General features: G+C 49.0%; 1 protein-coding gene across 3 annotated transcripts in view; it reads left to right on the forward strand.

The window, feature by feature from the left end:
* LOC139267496 (dynein axonemal heavy chain 6-like) overlaps nt 1-25,329 on the forward strand; it is a 729,921-nt gene that overhangs the window by 346,133 nt on the left and 358,459 nt on the right. For all 3 annotated transcript variants that reach the window (XM_070885895.1, XM_070885898.1, XM_070885896.1), the window contains 3 exons: nt 2,792-3,002; nt 5,855-5,957; nt 13,145-13,372. In XM_070885895.1, coding sequence (XP_070741996.1) covers nt 2,792-3,002; nt 5,855-5,957; nt 13,145-13,372 — 542 coding nt within the window. The remainder of the gene's footprint in view (nt 1-2,791; nt 3,003-5,854; nt 5,958-13,144; nt 13,373-25,329) is intronic.

Consider the following 25,329-nt stretch of genomic DNA (forward strand, 5'->3'; position numbering starts at 1 on the left):
AAACAGGTACTGATGCATTTCTTTACCCCGAACACACACGCTAATGCCTCTTTCTCAATCATGCTGTAGGCTCTCTCGGCCTTAGACAAGCTCCTGGAGGCATAGACGACAGGTTGCAACTTCCCCACAACATTAGCTTGTTGTAATACACACCTGACTCCGTACAACGATGCATCACATGCTAGCACAAGTCTTTTACACGGATTATATAATACAAGCAGAATGTTGGAGCATAAAATGTTTCTGGCTTTCTCAAAAGCAATTACTTGGTTTTTTCCCCATGCCCAGTCTCACCTTTATGCAATAACACGTAGGGCCTCTAAGAGGATGCTTAACCCCGGAAGGAAGTTACCAAAATAGTTGAGGAGTCCCAGGAACGACCGCAGATCCGTGACGTTCTGTGGCCTGGGCGCGTTCCTGATATCCTCTGTCTTGGCATCTGTGGGCTGAATGCCGTCCGCCGTGATCTTTCTCCCCAAAAACTCCACTTCTGTTGCCGTGAAGACGCATTTCGACCTCTTCAGCCGCAGCCCTACGTGATCCAGTCGCTGGAGGACCTCCTCCAGGTTTTGTAGGTGCTCGGCGGTGTCCCGGCCCATGACCAATATGTCGTCCTGAAAAACCACCGTGCATGGTACCGACTTGAGTAGGCTCTCCATGTTTCTCTGGAAGATCGCTGCAGCCGACCAAATTCCAAACGGGAATCTGTTGTAGATGAACAGTCCCTTGTGCGTGTTGATGCAGGTGAGGCTCTTTGAAGACTCCTCCAGCTCCTTAGTCATGTAGGCCGAAGTCAGGTTGAGCTTGGTGAACGTCTTTCCTCCTGCCAGCGTCGCAAATAGGTCGTCTGCCTTAGGTAGCGGGTATTGGTCCTGTCGCGAGAAACAATTAATAGGCGGATTTTGCCCAGCCAGCTCCTTCCAATCAGTGTGGGGCCATCGCCCGGGACAATCCAGAGTGGCAGTTCGTGCACCGTGCCCTCGTAGGTGACCTTGACCATGGCACTGCCCAGGACAGTGATCAGCTCTTTGGTGTACGTTCTCAGTTTCGTGTGGATGGGGCTCAGGGCTGGTCTGAGTGCTTTGTTGCAACACAGTCTCTCAAACATCTTTTAACTCATGATGGATTGGCTAGCGCCAGTGTCCAGTTCCATGGCTACGGGTAAGCCATTCAATTTTACATTTAGCATTATAGGTGGACATTTTGTCGAAAATATGTGCACCCTGTGTACTTCAAAAACTGCCTCCTCTCTCTGAGGCTCGAAATTACTTTGATCCACCATGGACCGATCTTCCTCTGCCACGTGGTGGTTAGCAGGTTTTGCAGAGCTTGCAGCTCATCTGCAATCTTGTTGGAGGTGCCCCATTGTTCCAAAGCTCTTGCAAACATACCCTTTGAAGCGGCATGAATAGGCTGAATGGAAGCCTCCACTAACGCCACCAAGGTGTGAATTGCCTTGCATTCATCCTTTGTTGGGGACTCTGAGTCATCTGGGTCACCTGAGGCCTGCTGGCAGTTGCAGACTCATGGTTTCTGCCCTGTACATTTCTGCTCGCAAACACAGTTCCAGTTAATTCATGAACATTGCTAGCACTTGTGTGCTGAGAGATTTGTTTGGTGTTATCACTGGTGGACATAAACACCTGTGCTATCGCAATGGCCTTACTGAGGGTCGGTGTCTCTACAGTCAAAAGTTTTCGTAGGATGGTCTCGTGGCCAATGCCCAGTACAAAAAAGTCTCTGAGCATCTGCTCCAGGTAGCCATCAAACTCACATTGTCCTGCAAGTTTCCTTAGCTCGGCGACGTAGCTCGCCACTTCCTGACCTTCAGATCGCTGGCACGTGTAGAACCGATACCTCGCCATCAGCACGCTCTCCCTCGGGTTAAGATGCTCCCGAACCAGTGTACACAGCTCCTCATACGACTTATCTGTGGGTTTCACCGGAGCGAGAAGATTCTTCATGAGGCTGTAGGTCGGTGCCCCGCAGACTGTGAGGAGGACCGCTCTCCTTTTTGCAGCGCTTCCTTCTCCGTCCAGCTCGCTGGCTACAAAGTACTGGTCTAGCCGTTCGACATAGGCTTCCCAGTCCTCACCCTCCGAGAACTTCTCCAGGATGCCCACAGTTTGCTGCATCTTTGCGTTGGATTCGTGTTCTCATCGCCAGTTATTGTGTTCCTAACACAGATGAGACTGCACACAGGGAGGTTAAAATAACAGTGACCTCAGTCTTTATTAAGACACTCCAGAGTGAGGGACAGCCCTTAGGGGCCGGCTTATATACAGTGCTCCCAAGGGCACTGGGAGCACTAAATGCTCCTAAATGGCTTACCCCTTATCCTTCGACTGTGTCCCCTGCTTCTGGACTTCCCCAACATCGGGAACATTCTTCCTGCATCTAACCTGTCCAATCCCGTCAGAATTTTATATGTTTCTATGAGATCCCCTCTCATTCTTCTAAATTCTAGTCGATCCAGTCTTTCTTCATATGTTAGTCCTGCCATCCCGGGAATCAGTCTGGTGAACCTTCGCTGCACTCCCTCAATAGCAAGAATGTCCTTTCTCAGATTAGGAGAACAGAATTGCACACAATATTCCAGGTGTGGTCTCACCAAGGCCCTGTACAACTGCAGTAACTGCACTATAACATCGTAGCTTTACAGCTGTTTTGCTTTTCAGTAAAGATGACATTTGACAAGCGCTGCATCATGCAGCCTCATCAGTTAATGATGGGTGTGTTTGACCTCTCTCTCGATACATGTCTAATCCCAGCCTCTGATTTGTCACACCAGGCACCGAAGCAGTCACACAGGTGCTGCGTTTCGCCAAGGAGTGCCGGGGAAGCACAGAGCACCTGGACCTGGTGTCACTGGGTCGGAACCAGGGGCCCATCGCAGAGGAACTGATCCAGAAATCGCAGAGCCGCAGGGGGCGCTGGGTCTTGCTGGAGAACTGTCACCTGGCCGCTTCCTTCATGCCAAAACTGCAGGCTATTGTAAAATCGTGAGTCCCTCCAACATAACCCGTCCCCCAAAGGGACAAACAGGCCCCGAGCTCGGGCCCTGAGGGAGTGTGTACATTGATGTGGGTGAAAACTGATTTGAGCAGCTAACAAGGAAGGTGGATGAGGGCAGGACGTATGATGTAGTCTGCATGGATTTTAGCAAGGCTTCTGACAAGGTCCCACATGGTGGACTGGTCAGAAAAGCAAAAGGCCATGGGATCCAGGGCAAAGTGGCAAATTGGATACACAATTGTCTCAGTGGCAGGAAGTTTTTGTGACTGGAAGGATGTTTCCAGTGGGGTTCCGCAGGGCTCAGTGCTGGGTCCCTTGCTTTTTGTGGTATATGTCAATGATTTAGACTTGAATGTTGGGGGTATGATTAAGAAGTTTGCAGATGATACTAAAATGGGCTGTGTGGTTGATAATGAAGAAGAAAGCTGTAGACTGCAGGAAGATATCGATAAACTGGTCAGGTGGGCAGAACAGTAGCAAATGGAATTCAATCCGGAGAAGTGTGAGGTAATGCATTTGGGGAGGGTTAACAAGGCAAGGGAATACACATTAAATGGTAAGACACTGAGAAGTGTAGAGGAACAGAGGGACCTTGGAGCGCAGGTCCACAGATCCCTGAAGTTAGCAGAACAGATCGATAAGGTGGTTAAGAAGGCATATGGAATACTTTCCTTTATTAACCGAGGCATAGAATACAAGGGCAGGGGGATTATGCTTGAACTATTTAAAGCACTAGTTAGGCCACAGCTGGAGTACTGCGTGCAGTTCTGGTCACCACATTACAGGAAGGATGTGATTGCACAAGAGAGGGTACAGAGAGGATTTACGAGGATGTTGTCTGGACTGAAGGTTTAGGGAGCGTCCTCCTCCGTTTTAGATGCCCCCGAGAGTTTGTCAGCATCCTTCACGATGACATGCGGGCCGTGACCCTAACCAGCGGATCCGTTACAGACCCAATCCACGTCCAGGCCGGGGTCAAACAGGGCTGCGTCATCACTCCAACCCTCTTCTCAATCTTCCTCGCTGCCATGCTCCACCTCACTGTCGATAAGCTCCCCGCTGGAGTGGAACTAAACTACAGAACCAGTGGGAAGCTGTTTAACCTGCGCCACCTCCAGGCCAGGTCCAAGATCACCCCGACCTCTGTCGTTGAGCTGCAGTACGCGGACAACGCCTGCGTCTGCGCACATTCTGAGGCTGAACTCCAGGATATAGTTCACCAAGGCAGATGAAAACATGGGCCTTACGCTTAATATCCGTAAGACAAAGGTCCTCCACCAGCCTGTCCTCGCCGCACAGCACTGCTCCCTAGTCATCAAGATCCCACGTCGCGGCCCTCGACAACGTAGACTACTTCCCATACCTCGGGAGCCTCTTATCAACAAAGGCAGACATTGATGCGGAGATTCAACATCGCCTCCAGTGCGCCAGTGCAGCCTTCTGCCACCTGAGGAAAAGAGTGTTCGAAGACCAGGCCCTCAAACCTACCACCAAGCTCATGGTCTACAGGGCTGTAGTAATACCCGCCCTCCTGTATGGATCAGAGGCATGGGCGATGTACAGAAGACACCTCAAATCGCTGGAGATATATCACCAACAATGTTTCCGCAAGATCCTGCGAATCCCCTGGGAGGACAGGCACACCAACATCAGTGTCCTCGTCCAGGCTAACATCCCCAGTATTGAAGCACTGACCACACTCGATCAGCTCCGCTGGGCAGGCCACATAGTTCACATGCCAGACACGAGACTCCCGAAGCAATTGCTCTACTCGGAACTCCTTCATGGCAACCGAGCCAAAGGTGGGCAGCAGAAACGTTACAAAGACACCCTCAAAGTCTCCCTGGTAAAGTGCGACATCACCACTGACACCTGGGAGTCCCTGGCCGAAGACCGCCCGAGGTGGAGAAAGTGCATCCGGGAGGGCACTGAGCTCTTTGAATCTTAATGCCGCGAGTGTGAAGAGGTCAGGCGCAAGCAGTGGAAGGAGTAAATCAGTCCCACCGCCCCTCCCCCGCGCCCCCCTTCCCCCGATGAATGTCTGTCCCATCTGTGACAGTCTGTGGCTCTCGTGTTGGACTGTTCAGCCACCAAAGAACTCACTTTAGTAGTGGAAGTAAGTCTTCCTCGATTCTGAGGGACTGCCTATGATGATGGCCGGGACTGGAGAATTTTAGCTACGAGGAATGATTCGATAGGCTAGGATTGTTTTCTTTGGAGCAGAGGAGGCTGAGGTAGGATTTAATTGAGCTGTGTAAAATTATGAGGGCCTAGATAGAGTGGATAGGAAGGATCTAATTCCCTTATCGGAGGGGTCAATAACCAGGGCCAGGGGGCATAGATTTAAAGTAATTGGTAGGAGGTTTAGAGGGGATTTGAGGGGAGACTTCTTCACCCAGAGGATGGTGGGGGTCTGGAACTCACTGCCTGAAAGGGTGGTAGAGGCAGAAACCCTCACCACATTTAAAAAGTACTTGGATGTGCCCCTGAAGTGCCGTAACCTGCAGAGCGACGAACTAAGAGCTGGAAAGTGGGATTCGGCTGGGTAGCTCTTGGTCGGCCGGCGCGGACAATATGGGCCACACGGCCTGCTTCTCTATTGTAAATGTTTATGTTTCTATGATTGAGTGTGTAGGTAGATTTGGCCCTGGGAGGCACAGAGCACCTGTGTGTGTGCGGCAGGTATACTGCCTGCTGCGTCCTGTGCCTCGGGCTCCCTGTGTGGCATGTGCTGCAGTACTGACTCTTCCCTCTCTTCATCTTGCGTCTCCTCTTCGTTACTAACGTGAAGCAGTTGTCACCAAAATCTTAAACTTTCCCTTTATGTCAATGTTGTTAGGTTCAAAAAAACCAAAGTGAAGCTGGACCCTGAGTTCAGGCTGTTACTGAGCTCCAAATCTGACCACAATTTCCCCATCTCCATTCTCCAGGAAGGGGTGAAGGTAAGGTCGCTGCTGACTGGCCATGCACGTGTTATACGTGGCACCCACAATATATGCCAGTTCCATTGTGCTTCATTCTAGATTTCCTTTCCTCCCGAGCTGTGCCGAGTCTGCTCATCAGGTCATTTACAGCACGGGTTAGATACAGAGTAAAGCTCCCTCCACACTGTCCCATCAAACACTCCCAGGGCAGGTACAGGGGGTTAGATACAGAGTAAAGCTCCCTCTACACTGTCCCATCAAACACTCCCAGGGCAGGTACAGGGGGTTAGATACAGAGTAAAGCTCCCTCTACACTGTCCCATCATACACTCCCAGGGCAGGTACAGCACGGGGTAGATACAGAGTAAAGCTCCCTCTACACTGTCCCACCAAACACTCCCAGGGCAGGTACAGGGGGTTAGATACAGAGTAAAGTTCCCTCTACACTGTCCCATCAAACACTCCCAGCGCAGGTACAGCACAGGTTTGATACAGAGTAAAGCTCCCTCCACACTGTCCCATCAAACACTCCCAGGGCAGGTACAGCACGGGTTAGATACAGAGTAAAGCTCCCTCCACACTGTCCCATCAAACACTCCCAGGGCAGGTACAGCACAGGTTTGATACAGAGTAAAGCTCCCTCCACACTGTCCCATCAAACACTCCCAGGGCAGGTACACCAGGGGTTAGATACAGAGTAAAGCTCCCTCTACACTGTCCCATCAAACACTCCCAGGGCAGGTACAGCATGGGGTTAGATACAGAGTAAAGCTCCCTCTGTACTGTCCCATCAAACACTCCCAGGGCCGGTACAGCACGGGTTAGATACAGAGTAAAGCTCCCTCTGTACTGTCCCATCAAACACTCCCAGGACAGGTACAGCACGGGTTAGATACAGAGTAAAGCTCCCTCTGCACTGTCCCATCAAACACTCCCAGGGCAGGTACAGCACGGGTTAGATACAGGGTAAAGCTCCCTCTACACTGTCCCATCAAACACTCCCAGGGCAGGTACAGCACAGGTTAGATACAGAGTAAAGCTCCCTCTACACTGTCGCACCAGACACTATGTCCAAATGTGCACGTGGGCAATTATAATGGGAAAAAGTTGGCAAAAAGTTGTGACTAAAATGTGAGAAAATTAATTGTTGTGACGTGTGCAGGAGGCACTCGCTGACATTGTTCGTGTCTCACCAGCGAACTGTGGCAACGTTCGCGACTGACAGTCAATACCAAATGCAGGCTTTAGGTGAAGCAGATTTAGAGTGATAATTCGCAGTGGAAGGAGGAGGAGAAATGGAGGAGTGGGAATGGGCGAAGGGAGGAGGAGAAGGGGAAGGGAGGAATAGAACAAAGGTGCGGGGGAGAGAACCAATAGTTGTAGGAGGAGAGAACAGAGAGGGCAAACAGGAGGGGAGGAAGAGCAGTGGATGGGGGAAGAGGGATGGAGCAGGAGGGAACGGAGAGGGAAAACAGGAATGGTAGCACAGTGGTTAAGTTATGGGACTAGTAATCCAGAGATGTGAGTTCAGATCCCACCTCGGCAGCTGTGGAATTTAAGTTCAGTTTAAAAAAAAAAATTTTCATCTGGAATAAAAAGCTAGTATCAGTCACGGTGACCATGAAACTACGGGATTATTGTAAAAACCCATCTGGCTCATAAATGTCCTTCAGGGAAGGAAACCTGCCGTCCTTACCCCGGTCTGGGCCTATATGTGACTCCAGACCCACAGCAATGTGGTTGCCTCTTAACTGCCCTCTGAAATGGCCCAGCGAGACACTCAGTTGTAATAAACCGGTAAAAGAAACAATAATAAGAATAAAACCGGATGGACCACCCGGCATCGACCTCTGCACCGGCTTCGGGTACGATAACGACACACCCAGCCCAGTCGACCCTGCAAAGTCCTCCTCACCAACATCTGGGGACGTGCCAAAATTGGGAGAGCTGTCCCACAGACTAGTCAAGCAACAGCCTGACATAGTCATACTCACAGAATTATACCTTTCAGTCATTGTCCCAGACTCCTCCAATCACCATCCCTGGGTATGTCCTGTCCCACCCCACGTGGCAGCTCAGTGGTATACAGTCGGGAGGGAGTGGCCCTGGGAGGCCTCAACATTGACTCCGGACCCCATGAAGTCTTCTGGCTTCAAGTCAAGCATGGGCAAGGAAACCTCCTGCTGATTACCACCTACCCTCCTCCATCAGTTGATGAACCAGTGCTCCTCCATGTTGAACACCACTTGGAAGAAGCACTGAGAGTAGCAAGGGCCCAGAATGTACTCTGGGTGGGGGACTTCAATGTCCATCACCAAGAGTGGCTCGGTAGGACCACTACTGACCGAGCTGGCCGAGTCCTGAAGGACATCGCTACCAGACTGGGCCTGCAGCAAGTGGTGAGAGAACCAACACCAGGGAATAACCTACTTGACCTGGTCCTCACCAATCTACCTGACGCAGATGTATCTGTCCATGACAGCATTGGTAGCAGTGATCACCACACAGTCATCGTGGAGACAAAGTCCTGCTTCACACTGAGGTCATCCTCCATCATGTTGTGTGGAACTACCACCGTGCTAAATGGGATAGATTCAGAACAGATCGAGCAGCTCAAAACTGGGCATCCATGAGGCCCTGTGAGCCATCAACAGCAGCAGAATTGTATTCCACCCCAATCTGTAACCTCATGGCCCGACATATCCCTCACTCTACCATTACCATCCAGCCAGGGGACTAACCCTGGTTCAATGAGGAGTGCAGAAGTGCCAGGAGCAGCACCAGGCAGACCTAAAAATGAGGTGCCAACCTGGGGCAGCTGTAACACAGGACTACATGCATGGTAAACAGCATGTTATAGACAGAGCTCAGCGATACCACAATCAGCGGATCAGATCAAAGCTCTGCAGTCCTGCCACATCCATCGTGAATGGTGGATCATTAAACAACTAACGGGAGGAGGAGGCTCCATGAATATTCCCATCCTCAATGATGGCGGAGCCCAGCACGTGAGTGCAAAAGACAAGGCTGAAGCGTTTGCAACCACCTTCAGCCAGAAGTGCCGAGTGGATGATCCATATCGGCCTCCTCCTGAGGTCCTCACCATCACAGAAACCAGTCTTCAGCCAATTCGATTCACTCCACGTGATATCAGGAAACGGCTGAGTGCACTGGATACAGCAACGGCTCTGGGCCCCCGAGAACATCCTGGCTGTCGTGCTCCAGAACCAGCCGCATCTCTAGCCAAGCTGTTCCAGTACAGCTACAATACTGGCATCTACCCAACAATGTGGAAAAGTGCCCAAGTATGTACTGTCCACTAAAAGCAGGTCAAATCCAATCTGGCCAATCACCGCCCCATTAGTCTACTCAAAATCGGCTCGAGGGGTTGAATGGCCTAATCCTGCTCCTATTTCTTATGTTCTTATGTTCTCTTAATTATCAGCAAAGTGATGGAAGGTGTCGTTAACAGTGCTTGACCTTGCCCTCTCTCGTGGGCTCACTATTCCTACCGTGTCAGTTACAGATAAGGCCATCTCTGACCATTTTCTTAGATCACTCTCCACCCACATCCCCCTTCCCCCATCCAAACCTACTTCCTTCTGCATCCGCCCCTGGAATAAACTCTCGCCAAACTCTCTTACAACTGCACTTATCGACTTCAAACTGTCCAACCTTTGGCCCTCCATTCACCATGTCATTTCTGCAGCCACCTATCTGCTCAACCACACCCTCAGCACCACCTCTGATGCCCCAGTCCCTATTAAAACCATTACTCTCTCTCACCCTGGCTGTTCCCCCGGTACAGCCCTCATCATTCCCTCAAGTCCAAGGGACGCAGACCTGAATGGATGTGGCGGACAACTGGTTCAGCCATTCACCGCCAGATCTGGCTCGACCACATAAAGCATTATTGGGTCCTACTCTTGTCTGCAAAAACTGCTCACTGTTCCAGGATCATTCTGGAATGCAAAGATAACACCCGGCTACTATTCTCCACTGCTTCTTAAACCCCTCTCCCCTGTCTCCACCACACTCACCTCCAACAAGTGTGAGGTGCTCATGGACTTTTGTCTCAAAGATTGAGACCATCCGATCAGCTGCCTCTGCGGTTCCCTTCCTTCCTCTAGCCCACCGGGCCAAACATCCTCTGAGGCTCCCCCCTGCCCTAGTCCTAAACTCGCATCTTTCTCTAGTTTCTCGTTGATCTCCCCTCTTGACCTCTCCAAGCTCATCTTGTCCATGAGATCCACTTCCTGCTCCCTTGACCCTATTCCCACTAAACAGCTAACTACCCAACTTCCTTTCTTGGCTCCTATGTTAGGCTCCTATGTTAACCGACATTGTTAACAGTTCCCCTCTCCTTCAAATCTGCGGTCATCACCCTTCTCCTCAAAAAGCCAACCCTTGACCCCACTGTGCTTGCTAGCTACTGCCCCATCTCCAACCCCACTTTCCTCTCCAAAGTCCTTGAACGTGTTGTCGCCTCCCAAATCAGTGACCATCTTTCCCAGAACTCCATGGTTTGAATCCCTTCACTCTGGTTTACGCCCCTGCCACAGTACCGAAACGACTCTCATAAAAGTAACAAATGACATCCTTTGTGACTGTGACAAAGGTAAACTATCCCTCCTCGTCCTTCTGGACCTGTCTGCAGCCTGTGACACGGTTGATCACTCCATCCTCCTCCAACGCCTCTCCACCATCGTCCAGCTGAGTGGGACTGCACTCGCCTGGTTCCATTCTTATCTATCTAATCGTAGCCCGAGAATCTCCGGCTTCTCTTCCCACTCCTGCATCGTTACCTCTGGTGTCCCTCAAGGATCTGTCCTTGGCCCCCTCCTATTTCTCATCTACATGGTGCTCCTCGGCGACATCATCCGAAAACACAGCGTCAGTTTCCACATGTACGCTGACGACACCCAACTCTACCTCTCCACCACTTCTTTCGACCCCTCCTCGGTCTCTGTGGTCTTGTCCGACATCCAGTATTGGATGAGCAGAAATTTTCTCCAATTAAATATTGGGAAGATGAAGCCATTGCCTTTGGTCCCCGCCACAAACTGCGTTTCCAAGCCACTGACTCCATCCCTCTCCCTTGCATCAATCTGAGGGTGAACCAGACTGTTCGCAACCTAGGCGTTATATTTGACACTGAAATGAGCTTCCGGCCACATATCCGCAGCATAAAACCCCCTATTTCCTCCTCCGTAACATTGCCCACCTCCGCCCCTGCCTCAGCTCTTCTGCTACTGAAACCCTCATCCATGCCTTTGTTACCTCTAGACTTGACTATTCCAACGCACTCCTAGCTGGCCTCCCACATTCTGCACTAAGTAACCTTTAGGTCATCCAAAATTCGACAGCTCATGTTCTAACTCGCACCAAGTCCCACTCACCCATCACCCCTGTGCTCGCTGACCTACATTGGCTCCCGATTAAGCAACGTTTCGATTTAAAAATTCTCATCCTTCTTTACAAGTCCCTCCATGGCCCTCGCCCCTCCCTATCTCTGTAATCTCCTCCAGCCCCACAACCCCCGAGATGTCTGCGCTCCTCAAATTCTGCCCTCCTGCGCATCCCTGATTATAACTGCTCAACCATCGGTGGCCATGCCTTCAGCTGCCTGGGCCCTAAGCTCTGGAACTCCCTCCCTAAACCACTCTGCCTCTCTACCTCTCTTTCCTACTTTAAGACGTTCATTAATACTTCCCTCTTTAACCAAGTACATTACAACAAGGACTACACTCCAAAAGTACTTCATTGGCTGTAAAGCGCTTTGAGACTTCTAGTGGTCGAGAAAGGCACTATATAAATGCAAATCTTTCTTTCAGCGGTTGGGTATTCTGCGGCGAGTGACTTGCCAAAGCCTTTCCACCATCTACAAAGCACAATGGAATATTTTCCACTGGAGGGGAGGAGCAGTGGAGGGGGGAAGAGAGATGGCGGAGGGGGTGGAGAGGGAAAACAGGAGGGAAGGAAGAGGGATGGAGGAGGGGACGGAGAAGGAAAACAGGTGGGGGGAAGAGCAGTGGAGGGGGAATGTGGAGAGAAGCGTGACATGAGGAACAAGAGGGGAGGAAGACAAAGATGAGCACTAGGGGAAGGGATTGGATGAGGAGAGAGGAGGGAGTGCAAATGGGTTGAGCAGGTTGTTTAAAGGAGAAGGTGTAGGGGATGACTCATCTTAATATTCCTTCCTCTCCCCCACTTCTGTATCTCCCTCCACAACGATCCCACTCCCCCTCCCCCTCCACACCCCATCTCCCTCCGCACCCCATCTCCCTCCGCACCCCATCTCCCTCCGCACCCCCTCCCCCTCCACACCCCATCTCCCTCTGCACCCCATCTCCCTCCACACCCCATCTCTCTCCCCACCCCCTCCCTCTCCACACCCCATCTCCCTCTGCACCCCATCTCCCTCTGCACCCCCTCCCCCTCCACACCCCATCTCCCTCCACACCCCATCTCCCTCCGCACCCCCTCCCCCTCCACACCCCCTCCCCCTCCACACCCCATCTCCCTCTGCACCCCATCTCCCTCCACACCCCATCTCTCTCCCCACCCCCTCCCTCTCCACACCCCATCTCCCTCTGCACCCCATCTCCCTCTGCACCCCCTCCCCCTCCACACCCCATCTCCCTCCGCACCCCATCTCCCTCTGCACCCCATACCTCTCCACTTCCCCTCCACTTCCCCTCCACACTCCATCCACTCTGCTCCTGCTCCCCGTCCCTCTCCCCTCTGCTCTCCCTCCCTCTCCTCTCCAGTTCCCCCCACTCCCCCTTCTCTCCCCTCTATTCCCTTCCTCCTCTCCTCTATTCTCCCCACTCCTCCTCCTCACCCCTCTGCTCCCCCTCCCTCTCCTCTCCAGTTCTCCCCACTGCCCCTCCTCACCCCTCTGCTCCCCCGCTGGGCCGGGGAATCTTAGCCAGGGTCCCCGCTCCTGATCGCTGTCCGGTGACTCCTCCTGGAAAGGGCCTGTGCGGTCGTCAGGGGAAAACTGGCTCGGCTGTGATGCCCCACACGATTGAAAGTCCTGTTGTCACTCATGCCCAGTGTCACGTGTGAGCAATGGGCACTTGGGCGAGGTAAATGTGGGCCCAGGAGAAAACTGGGGTGCTGGGTTCGGGGGTCGGCGGGGATGAATGTAAAGTATATCGTCCAATGATTTTGAACAAGGTGGTCCCCCCCCTCTTTCACAGGTCGCCGTGGAGCCTCCACAAGGCCTCAAGAACAAACTGCTGACCAGCTTTGGAGCCAGTGGCTCAGGGGAAGTGACGGAAAGGATGTTCAGGAAGGAGAACACAGGGCTAACCTGGAGGAGGCTTCTGTTCAGTCTGTGTCTCTTCAACGCCGTTATCCAGGAACGGAACAAGTACGGGGCTTTAGGCTGGAACATCCCATACGAGTTCTCCTCCGCCGATCTGGAGGTAGGTTCAAAGGGGTATAAGGTCCCCTCTCGGAAGGGCCCATGTGAATCTGGGCCAGGCTCTCAGCTGATGGGGCACGTTCGCTGGTGTAATGGGGGGAATTGCAACAACAACTTGTATCTATATCGTGTCTATTACACAGTGAAGCACCCCATGAGACAAAAAATTGACACCGAGCCACATAAGGAGAAATTAGTGCAGATGACCAAAAGTTTGCTCAAAGAGGTAGGTTTGAAGAAGCGTCTTAAAGGAGGAAAGAGAGGTTTAAGCAGGGAGTTCCAGAGCTTGGGGCCCAGGCAACAGAAGGCATGATCCTTTGTTGGGGTCTTCTGGGATTTCCCCTTCCCCGCCCTGCCCCCGACACACCTTCAGGACATTTAAGTGGACGGTAGGTGCAGAAGACACACTCACCTCCCCCCACTCCATCCCCACCATAGGGGTTTACCATAACACCTCACCAATACAGGGTGGCAGTGTTTGTGGATTCCACCCCAAGCTCTGGACCCTGTCAGATAATCCGCTCATCATTCTGCCCAGGGGCACCATCAGAATTCCTGGCCTTGGTTTGTCGAATGAAAGTCTATTTTTCTACACAGTCCGCGCCTCATGATTTGGAAGCTTTATTTATTCATCATCATTATAGGCAGCCCCACGAAATCGAGGAAGACTTGCTTCCACTCTAAAAGTGAGTTCTTAGGGGACTGAACAGTCCAATATGGGAATTACAGTCTCTGTCACAGGTGGGACAGACAGTGGTTGAGGAAGGGGTGGGTGGGATGGTTTGCCGCACCCTCCTTCCGCTGCCTGCGCTTGGTTTCTGCATGTTGTGTAATGAGAGAGGATTAATTAGCAATCTCATTGTGCGAGGCCCCTTGGGGAAGAGTGACCATAATATGGTGGAATTCTGCATTAGGATGGAGAATGAAACAGTTAATTCAGAGACCATGGTCCAGAACTTAAAGAAGGGTAACTTTGAAGGTATGAGGCATGAATTGGCTAAGATAGATTGGCTAATGATACTTAAGGGGTTGACTGTGGATGGGCAATGGCAGACATTTAGAGAACGCATGGATGAATTACAACAATTGTACATTCCTGTCTGGCGTAAAAATAAAAAAGGGAAGGTGGCTCAACCGTGGCTATCTAGGGAAATCAGGGATAGTATTAAAGCCAAGGAAGTGGCATACAAATTGGCCAGAAATAGCAGCGAACCTGGGGACTGGGAGAAATTTAGAACTCAGCAGAGGAGGACAAAGGGTTTGATTAGGGCAGGGAAAATGGAGTACGAGAAGAAGCTTGCAGGGAACATTAAGGCGGATTGCAAAAGTTTCTATAGGTATGTAAAGAGAAAGAGGTTAGTAAAAACAAACGTAGGTCCCCTGCAGTCAGAATCAGGGGAAGTCATAACAGGGAACAAAGAAATGGCAGACCAATTGAACAAGTACTTTGGTTCAGTATTCACTAAGGAGGACACAAACAACCTTCCGGATATAAAAGTGGTCAGAGGGTCTATTAAGGAGGAGGAACTGAGGGAAATCTTTATTAGTCGGGAAATTGTGTTGGGGAAATTGATGGGATTGAAGGCCGATAAATCCCCAGGGCCTGATGGACTGCATCCCAGAGTACTTAAGGAGGTGGCCTTGGAAATAGCGAATGCATTGACAGTCATTTTCCAACATTCCATTGACTCTGGATCAGTTCCTATGGAGTGGAGGGTAGCCAATGTAACCCCACTTTTTAAAAAAGGAGGGAGAGAGAAAGCAGGGAATTATAGACCGGTCAGCCTGACCTCAGTGGTGGGTAAAATGATGGAATCAATTATTAAGGATGTCATAGCAGCGCATTTGGAAAATGGTGACATGATAGGTCCAAGTCAGCATGGATTTGTGAAAGGGAGATCATGCTTGACAAATCTTCTGGAATTTTTTGAGGATGTTTCCAATAAAGTGGACAAAGGAGTACCAGTTGATGTGGTATATTTGGACTTTCAGAAGGCTTTCGACAAGGTCCCACACAGGAGATTAATGTGCAAAGTTAAAGCACATGGGATTGGGGGTAGTGTGCTGACGTGGATTGAGAACTGGTTGTCAGACAGGAAGCAAAGAGTAGGAGTAAATGGGTACTTTTCGGAATGGCAGCCAGTGACTAGTGGGGTACCGCAGGGTTCTGTGCTGGGGCCCCAGCTGTTTACATTGTACATTAATGATTTAGACGAGGAGATTAAATGTAGTATCTCCAAATTTGCGGATGACACTAAGTTGGGTGGCAGTGTGAGCTGCGAGGAGGATGCTATGAGGCTACAGAGTGACTTGGATAGATTAGGTGAGTGGGCAAATGCGTGGCAGATGAAGTATAATGTGGATAAATGTGAGGTTATCCACTTTGGTGGTAAAAACAGAGAGACAGACTATTATCTGAATGGTGACAGATTAGGAAAAGGGAAGGTGCAACGAGACCTGGGTGTCATGGTACATCAGTCATTGAAGGTTGGCATGCAGGTACAGCAGGCGGTTAAGAAAGCAAATGGCATGTTGGCCTTCATAGCGAGGGGATTTGAGTACAGGGGCAGGGAGGTGTTGCTACAGTTGTACAGGGCCTTGGTGAGGCCACACCTGGAGTATTGTGTACAGTTTTGGTCTCCTAACTTGAGGAAGGATATACTTGCTATTGAGGGAGTGCAGCGAAGATTCACCAGACTGATTCCCGGGATGGTGGGACTGACCTATCAAGAAAGACTGGATCAACTGGGCTTGTATTCACTGGAGTTCAGAAGAGTGAGAGGGGACCTCATAGAAACGTTTAAAATTCTGACGGGTTTGGACAGGTTGGATGCAGGAAGAATGTTCCCAATGTTGGGGAAGTCCAGAACCAGGGGTCACAGTCTAAGGATAAGGGGTAAGCCATTTAGGACCGAGATAAGGAGAAACTTCTTCACCCAGAGAGTGGTGAACCTGTGGAATTCTCTACCACAGGAAGTAGTTGAGGCCAATTCACTAAATATATTCAAAAGGGAGTTAGATGAAGTCCTTACTACTCGGGGGATCAAGGGGTATGGCGTGAAAGCAGGAAGTGGGTACTGAAGTTTCATGTTCAGCCATAAACTCGTTGAATGGCGGTGCAGGCTAGAAGGGCTGAATGGCCTGCTCCTGCACCTATTTTCTATGTTTCTATGTTTCTATGCTCTCGGCGACGAGACCCGAGGTGCTCAGCGCCCTCCCGGATGCACTTCCTCCACTTAAGGCGGTGTAATGTCTGTGAGCTTGTAATGTTTGTAGCTCCACACTGTGGATGTGGAAGTATTGTGTACTGCAACTACAGAGTTAATAATTAAACAGAAGCAGGAGGTTCCGGAGACTTCCGAGAGCTGCCTGCCATGTTAGAAACCTGTGTGTGTGCTTGTGCTCTGTGAATATATCACATTTGGCAGCGAGATGGGATTTTTCGGATGATTTAAAGCTGTAATTTTGTTGGTGAAGGATTCAGACAGCCAACAGAGAGACTTTGGAAGTTTCTCTGCTTTTGGAAAAAGCTACAAAATCCGAGATAAAAAACGAGCACACGAGTTACTGCAGAGTTTAAAATGGCACACCCATAGCAGTAATGGGACACTTAGGTGTATATGAACGCGACCAGGAAAGGTTTAAGGCATATGTGGACCGGTATTTCACTGCAAATAACATAATTGAAGTTCCAGAGAATGCAGACCAGAACTGGGCTGTGTTGGAACAGAAGCGAGTTATCTTCTTATCTGCAGCTGGACCTGAATTGTATGAAACACTGATAAATCTGCTTGTGCCTGTCGAGCCAAAGGACACAATGCTTAAAGAGATTTTAACGAAGCTGGAGCAGCACTATAACCCCAAACCGTTAGAAATTGTTGAAAGCTATCGTTTCGGTCTACGAAATCAAAAGGCTGGTGAAAGAATCAGTGATTACATTGTAGCATTAAAAAAGCCATCGATGCACTGTAATTTCAGAAACTTTCAAAACCGAGCATTGCAGGATCGTTTTGTTTGTGATATTAAAAATAATGAGATCAGGAGAAAGTTATTGATGACGGATGACTTGACTTTTGAGATTGCTGGTCAGACAGCGAGGTCGATGGGGATGTCCGATCAATATTCCCGAGAATTTCAAAATAATTACGGTTGTCAGTCAACCGAGGTAAATCGCCTGCAGGTTCAAAGTAAAAGGCGTTAGGGAGCCAAAGTCTCAGAAACTGGAAATCCTAGCAGAGCAGCGAAGTCGTGCTATAGGTGCCTGGGACAACACATTGCTCAAAGTTGTTCATATATGAAGGCAGAGTGTTTCTTCTGCAGAAAGACTGGGCATCTTGCGCAGGCATGCCGACTTTCAAAGCTATGACTCCAGTTTTCAAAGCTATGAGTATAAATTGCCAGAGACTACATAGCATGGAAGAACAACAACAGGACGAGGAGATGTTAGAGTTACACGTCATCAGGAGCACGAGGTTAACCGACAGCGATTCGGAAAGCATCAAAATCCACATAGATGTTGTGGGATTCAAGATACCAATGGAACTCAACACGGGTGCATCCGTGAGTATAGTACCGGAGTCACTATACCTCGACAAATTGCGTGATTTCCCATTGGCGAAATCCAAGATAGAACTGCGAGGCTACTCGGGAGAGAAAATTCCTGTGGTAGGTCGTATCACCGTACCGGTGAAATATAAAGATCAATTTCAGAACTTGCCTCAAATAGTAGTGAAAGGAGACAAGCCGGCCTTACTAAGAAGAAATTGGTTGAGATCACTGAAGCTGGATTGGGGTGAGATTTTCCGTGTGGAAGTGAGATTTGCATCAACGGATGATGTTATCAAGAAGTATCTGAAGGTGTTCTATGAAACAGGCTCCGATACAAGGCTTCAAGGCGAGTGTCAGGGTACAGAAGGATGCTAGATCAGTTTACTACAAGCCACGTTCCGTACCATATGCACTCAAGGAGAAAGTTGAGCAGGAACTCAAAAGACTAGAGACTGAGAACATTATTTGTAAGATAGATCGATGTAATTGGGCTACACCCATTGTTGTTGTACCTAAGTCCGATGGTAAGGTAAGATTGTGTGGTGATTATAAAGTAACCGTAAACCAGGTTCCAGAGTGTAATGTCCCCAATACATTGCCGACTATAGAAGATTTGTTCACAACACTGACAGGTGGTCAGATCTTCTCAAAACTGAATCTTACGAATGCCTACTTACAGCTTGAACTAGATGAGGAGTCCAAGTCATGCTTGACTATAACATAGAAACATAGAAACATAGAAAATAGGTGCAGGAGTAGGCCATTCGGCCCTTCGAGCCTGTACCACCATTCAATAAGATCATGGCTGATCATTCACCTCAGTACCCCTTTCCTGCTTTCGCTCCATACCCCTTGATCCCTTTAGCCGTAAGGGCCATATCTAACTTCATCTTGAATATATCTAACGAACTGGCCTCAACAACTTTCTGCGGTAGAGAATTCCACAGGTTAACAACTCTCTGAGTGAAGAAGTTTCTCCTCATCTTAGTCCTCAATGGCATACCCCTTATCCTTAGACGGTGACCCCTGGTTTTGGACTTCCCCAGTATCGGAACATTCTTCCTGCCTCTAATCTGTCCAATCCCATCAGAATTTTATATGTTTCTATGAGATCCCCTCTCATTCTTCTAAACTCCAGTGAATACAGGCCCAGTCGACCAGTCTCTCCTCATATGTCAGTCCTGCCATCCCGGGAATCAATCTGATGAACCTTCGCTGCACTCCCTCAATAGCAAGAATGTCCTTCCTCAGATTAGGAAACCAAAACTGAACACTATTCCAGGTGAAGCCTCACCAAGGCCCTGTACAACTGCAGTAAGACCTCCCTGCTCCAATACTCAAATCCCCTAGCTTTGAAGGCCAACATGCCATTTGCCTTCATACTCATCTAGGCCTGTATTAATTTAATAGGCTACCGTTTGGAGTGTCTTCCGCCCCTGCCATATTCCAAGGGGTGATGAAGCAGATTTTGCAAGGTATTGAAGGGGTAGTATGTTATTCGGATGACATACTAATTTCAGTACCAAATAGGCAAATTCATAATAACATATTGAATGAAGTCCTCAAACAGCTAGAGAAGCACAGAGTACGAGTGTCTGCTCGTAAGTGTGAGTTATTTAAAAACTCAGTGGAGTACTTAGGGTACAGAGTTGACAAAGATGGTTTACATCCAACCAAGGGAAAGCTGGATGCAATCAGAAATGCACCCACTCCCAGGAATGTCACTGAACTTCGTTCATTCTTGGGTCTTTTGAACTATTATGGGAAGTTCCTATCAAATTTGGCTACAGTATTACATCCACTGAATGAACTATTGAAAAAACAGGTCCATTGGAAGTGGTCAAAAGAATGCGATACAGCATTCAAGGAGTGTAAAAGCAAATTGCTCAAGAGCGTCATGTTAGTTCACTATGACATATCTAAGGAGATTAAGCTAGCATGTGATGCCTCTCTGTATGGAGTTGGGGCAGTGATCTCGCATGTATTACGTAGTGGGGAGGAGAGACCAATTGCTTTTGCTTCACGCACTCTCAGTGCCAGTGAGAGTAATTATGCGCAAATTGAAAGGGAAGCTTTGGCATTAATTTTTGGGGTCAAGAACTTTCACAAATACTTGTATGGTCGTACGGACCATAAGCCCCTAACAGCAATCCTCCATCCAAAGTCCCCAGTTCCAACATTAGCTGTAGCCCGAATGCAGAGATGGGCTTTGATTTTGTCAGCATATACATATGATATTGAATACAGATGATCAGCTGATCACAGTAATGCTGATGCAATGTCTAGATTGCCTTCCCCATCATGATTTTCACCGGATAAGGAAGAAGTGTTTTCTTTTTCATACATTGATGAACTGCCAGTCACAGCTGAAGAGATTGGTAGAGCAACCAAACGTGACCCAGTTATGTTAAAGGTGTATGATTATATTGCAAATGGATGGCTAAACCAGGTAACAGACAAAGATATTCATCCATTCTTCATTCGTAGGAATGAATTATCAGTCGATAAAGATTGTATCATGTGGGGTGCAAGAGTGGTTATACCAAATAAATTCAGGTCCAAATTATTAGGAGATCTCCATGACCAGCACCTGGAAATGTGTTTGACCAAGAGTTTTGCACGCAGTTACTTATGGTGGCCAGGTCTTGATAAAGATATAGAGTACATCGTGAGTCAGTGTACAACATGTCAATCGGTAAGCAAGCTACCACTACCAGTACCATTACAGCCATGGAAATGGCCTCCCAGGGTGTGGCAAAGGCTATGTATTGATTTTGCTGAGTTAGTAGGACAATTGTTCATTGTGATTGATAGCCATTCGAAGTGGGTTGAGGTGTTTCCAATGTGGAAAATAACAACAAATAAAACATTGGACATTTTGCGAAGTTTATTTTCTTTATTTGGCCTCCCAAAATAAATTGTTTTGGATAATGGACCACAATTTCGTTCAGAAGAATTTGCACAGTTCACGAGCAAAAATGGTGTGAAACATACCAAGGTTCCACCATACCATCCTGCTTTGAATGGTGCAGCAGAGCGCACTGTACAAATTGTAAAATGTGCCCTCATAAAACAAATGTTAGATCCAAATCCAAAGAAATAGCAGTTGTCATTGGATCACAAATTGTCTAATTTTCTAATTACATATCGTACTAATCCTCATACAACTACTGGTAGAATACCAGCAGAGTTGTTTCTCAAACGACAGCCACGAACCAGATTCTCGTTGTTAAAACCAAACTTGGCACAGTCCGTAGAAGAGAAACAAGACAATTAAGACAGAGGTAGAGTAAAAGAAGTGTGAAATTAAATCAAAAGGTGAGAGTGAAGAACCATCACCATAAATGGTTAAAGTGGTTACCAGGAAGAGTGGTGAAGATATGTGGTCCTCGCACATATTTGGTCAAGATGTTTGATAATGGACAGGTTAGGTTTGTTCATATTGATCATATTTTACCTACAGACATGGAAGGAGTTGAAGGTGGGAATGATTCAGTTATTTCTGACTCATCAGATAGTTTTGATATACCAGTAGCAAATCCTAAATCCAACGTACTGGAAACCAATCCAGGAGAGAATCAGAATGAAAGTCTGAGTCCGAGTCAGGAAAACAAAGAGCCTGAAGTTAGAGTGAGTTCAAATAAAAATCAAGGAAATTTCATGGAGGAAAACGTTCCTCAGGAGGAGCCTCGAATGAGTTTAGATTCAACACCATGATTGCAAGGTTCTGTTCGAGAGCGAAGGTATCCTCTTCGAAACAGAAAACAAGTGGTAAAGTTAAATTTGTAAATATGGAAAAAATAAGTTTATATCCTGTGTTATGTATAAACATGCAAGTTATGTATGATGTTTGTTATAATAACTTCTTCATTAAAGAGGGAGAAGTGTAATGTCTGTAAGCTTGTAATGTTTGTAGCTCCACACTGTGGATGTGGATGTATTGTGTACTGCAACTACAGAGTTAATAATTAAACAGAAGCAGGAGGTTCCAGAGACTTCTGAGAGCTGCCTGCCATGTTAGAAAGCTGTGTGTGTGCTTGTGCTCTGTGAATATATCACAGGCGGTCTTTGGCCAGGGACTGTGGGGATGTTGCACTTTATCAGGGAGGCTTTGAGAGTGTCCTTGAAACGTTTCCTCTGCCCACCTGGGGCTCACTTGCCATGTAGGAGTTTCGAGTAGAGCGCTTGCTTTGGGAGTCTTGTGTCAGGTATGCGAACAATGTGGCCCGCTAACGGAGCTGGTTGAGTGTGGTCAGTGCTTCAATGATGGGGACATTGGTGCGTCTGTCCTCTGTTAGTGGTTTCCCTTAGGTGTTTGCAAAGCACCCCCACTTTACAATAGTTCTAATGCTGGAATTACTGTACTGAACAAATGAATGAGTCGGGGACGGGTACCTTGGTCCGAGTACCGGCAATGCTTTATTAAAGTTAAAACACACACCTGCACCCAGTAAAACCACACACACCCTGATGTGTAAAACAAACAAATGCAGTACAGTACACAGTCTGGCCCATCTAAACAGGCCCCTAATGCGAAGTACCCATATCTAAAACACCCCTGCCCAGATTCAAAATTGCACCACTAAATCTGTCCAATAGGAATGTGCGTAGGCTTATGATCCTTGCAAAAACCTCCCCACGAAAACCTCTAAGGCTTGGTTGGGACACACAACACCCTTTCACACTATGTGGTGGTCTTAAAGATCTGTGGGCTGGGATAATGCTCACCAATTACTCCTCTGGTTTACTCGCTGCTTCTCCCGATGAGGCGTATCTTCTGGGTCCGTACCAAACTGTGGTATTCAAGTCCCAGTCTCAGGATCAACCTCCCGGTTGCAGCAGCGAGGCTCTCTTGGCTCATAGATGGTGGCTTCTTCAGACAGAGTGCTCGGTCCTTGTGCGTTGCAAGCAGGCGTAGAAGAGGGGAGAGAGCGATGGCTTCTAACTGCCATTCTTATACCTGCAAGACTGCTTAAAGCCCAACTGTCCTTCCTGCCTGAGGCTGTCCAATTGAAAAGCAAGTCATATCTCCAGCCTGTCTCTTTGTTACTGTGGTTCTTCCTGTGGGTCTGGCTGGCTTGTTTTAACTTGAATACACATCAACTGAGCGGGAATGAGAATGGCTGAAGCAGGAACATCACGGTTTATTGGGCATTGAGGTGGTGCATTGCAGCGAGGAAGATCGAGAAGAGGGTTGGCACGATGACGCAGCCCTGCTTGACCCCGGTCCGGACGTGGATTGGATCTGTGGTGGATCCATTGGTCAGGATCACGGCCTGCATGTCGTCGTGGAGCAGGCGGGGGATGGCGACAAACTGTGGGGGGCAACCGAAACCGAGGAGGGCATTCCATAGACCCTCGCGGTTGACAGTGTCAAAGGCCTTTGTAAGGTCAAAGAAGGCCATGTACAAGTGTTGGTGCTGTTCCTTGCATTTCTCTTGCAGTTGTCGCGCCGTAAAGATCATGTCTGTTGTACCCCGTAGTAGACGGAATCCGCAGTGTGACTCCGGGAGGAGCTCCTCAGCCACAGGGAGAAGACGGTTGAGGAGGATTCTAGCGATGACCTTCCCAGTGGCTGATAACCGGGAGATTTCTCTGTAGTTGCCACAGTCGGACATCCCCTTTTTTAAAAATGGTCATGATTACGGCATCTCTGAGATCTCCCGGCATGCTCTCCTCCTTCCAGATAAGAGAGATGAGGTCATGCATTCGTGCCAACAGTGCCTCTCCACCATACTTTAGTGCCTCGGCGAGGATTCCATCTGCTCCCGATGCCTTGTTGTTCTTGAGCTGGCGGATGGCCTTTTCTACCTCGTGCAGGGCTGGGGTTTTACTGAGGTGGTGGCGGGTAGCATGCTGCGGGATGGAGTCGAGAACACTCGTGTCAAAGGCAGAGTCCCGATTGAGGAGATCTTTGAAGTGCTCCTTCCAGCGGGCCCTGACTGCCTCAGTGTCCTCGATGAGTGTCTCCCCGTTTGTGGGGTGGGGCCTTGAGTGTTTGGGTCATAGGTGGCCTTGACTACGGTGAAGAATCCTCGCACATCATGGCTTTCGGCCAGCTGCTGAATCTCCTGTGCGAGCTGTCACTGTCACTGCAAGACAATCCGCTCGCCATTCTGCCTGAAAGCACCATCAGAATTCCTGGCCTTGGTTTGTCGAATGTACATTTTTTTCTGCACATTCTGTGCTTCATGATTTGGAAGCGTTATTTATTAAGCTGGTTAAGATTCTCCCTAGCTACATTAAGTCTCTGAACACAAGCCATGAATTGTTCCATTCAACCCTTCCCAACCAAACCCGAACCCATTCTATCATTGTCCCAATTTTCCCCATCCAATCACCAACCCACTCCATGCAACCCAGACCCACCCCATCCAACCTCTGACCCTTCCTATCCAACCTCTGACCCCCTTCATCCAACCTCTGACCCTTGCTATCCAACCTCTGACACACCATCCTATCCTGACTCTTCCCATCTAATCCCTATCCTTCCCATTCTATCCCAACCCCCTCCATCCAACCTCTGACCCTTCCTATCCATCCTCTGACCCCCTCCATCCAACCCCTGACCCTTCCTATCCAACCTCTGACACACTATCCTATCCTGACTCTTCCCATCTAATCCCTACCCTTCCCATTCTATCCCGACCCCCTTCATCCAACCTCTGACCCTTCCTATCCAACCTCTGACACACCATCCTATCCTGACTCTTCCCATCTAATCCCTACCCTTCCCATTCTATCTCAACCCCCTCCATCCAACCTCTGACCCTTCCTATCTATCCTCTGACACACTACATCCAACCCCTGACTTGCTTCCTCTGAGATCCCGGAGACTCCAGGAGCACCAGTTGTGATGTTTCGGTGATCTAAGAGTTACTGGATTCCTCATTTGTAGTTCTATCCATCAGGAGTCGCTGGGTATCAGGAGCAGAAGCTCCATATAACAGGGCAGTTGAGGCCATGGAGCCTGGCTCTTTCTGCGCTGTTTGGTTCAGCGGTGTACCAGGCAGTGCATGATCCCATCAACCACCAGCCCCACCTGACCGAGCAGACTGATGTAGTTGGTCAAAGGCTGATTTCTGTACACACAGCCCACACAGGGGTAGTGATGTGTTGTATAAATTACATTTTAGTTTCAGTGAGAGATGAAAGGAAATGAACAGGGAGGGAGGGATAGAGGGAGGTGGAGAGAGAGAGAGAGAAAGTCACACACACATGAATGGTGGTGGGCCATTAAACAACTAACGGGAGGCTCCAGGGATATCCCCATCCTCAATGCCCAGCATGTCAGTGAAAAGGACAAGGCTGAAGTGTTTGCAACCATCTCCAGCCAGAAGTGCCGAGTGGATGATCCATTTCGGCCTCCTCCTGAGGTCCTCACCATCACAGAAACCAGTCTTCAGCCAT

Source organism: Pristiophorus japonicus, chromosome 7 (genome assembly GCF_044704955.1).
Source record: "Pristiophorus japonicus isolate sPriJap1 chromosome 7, sPriJap1.hap1, whole genome shotgun sequence".
Classification (NCBI taxonomy): domain Eukaryota; kingdom Metazoa; phylum Chordata; class Chondrichthyes; family Pristiophoridae; genus Pristiophorus; species Pristiophorus japonicus.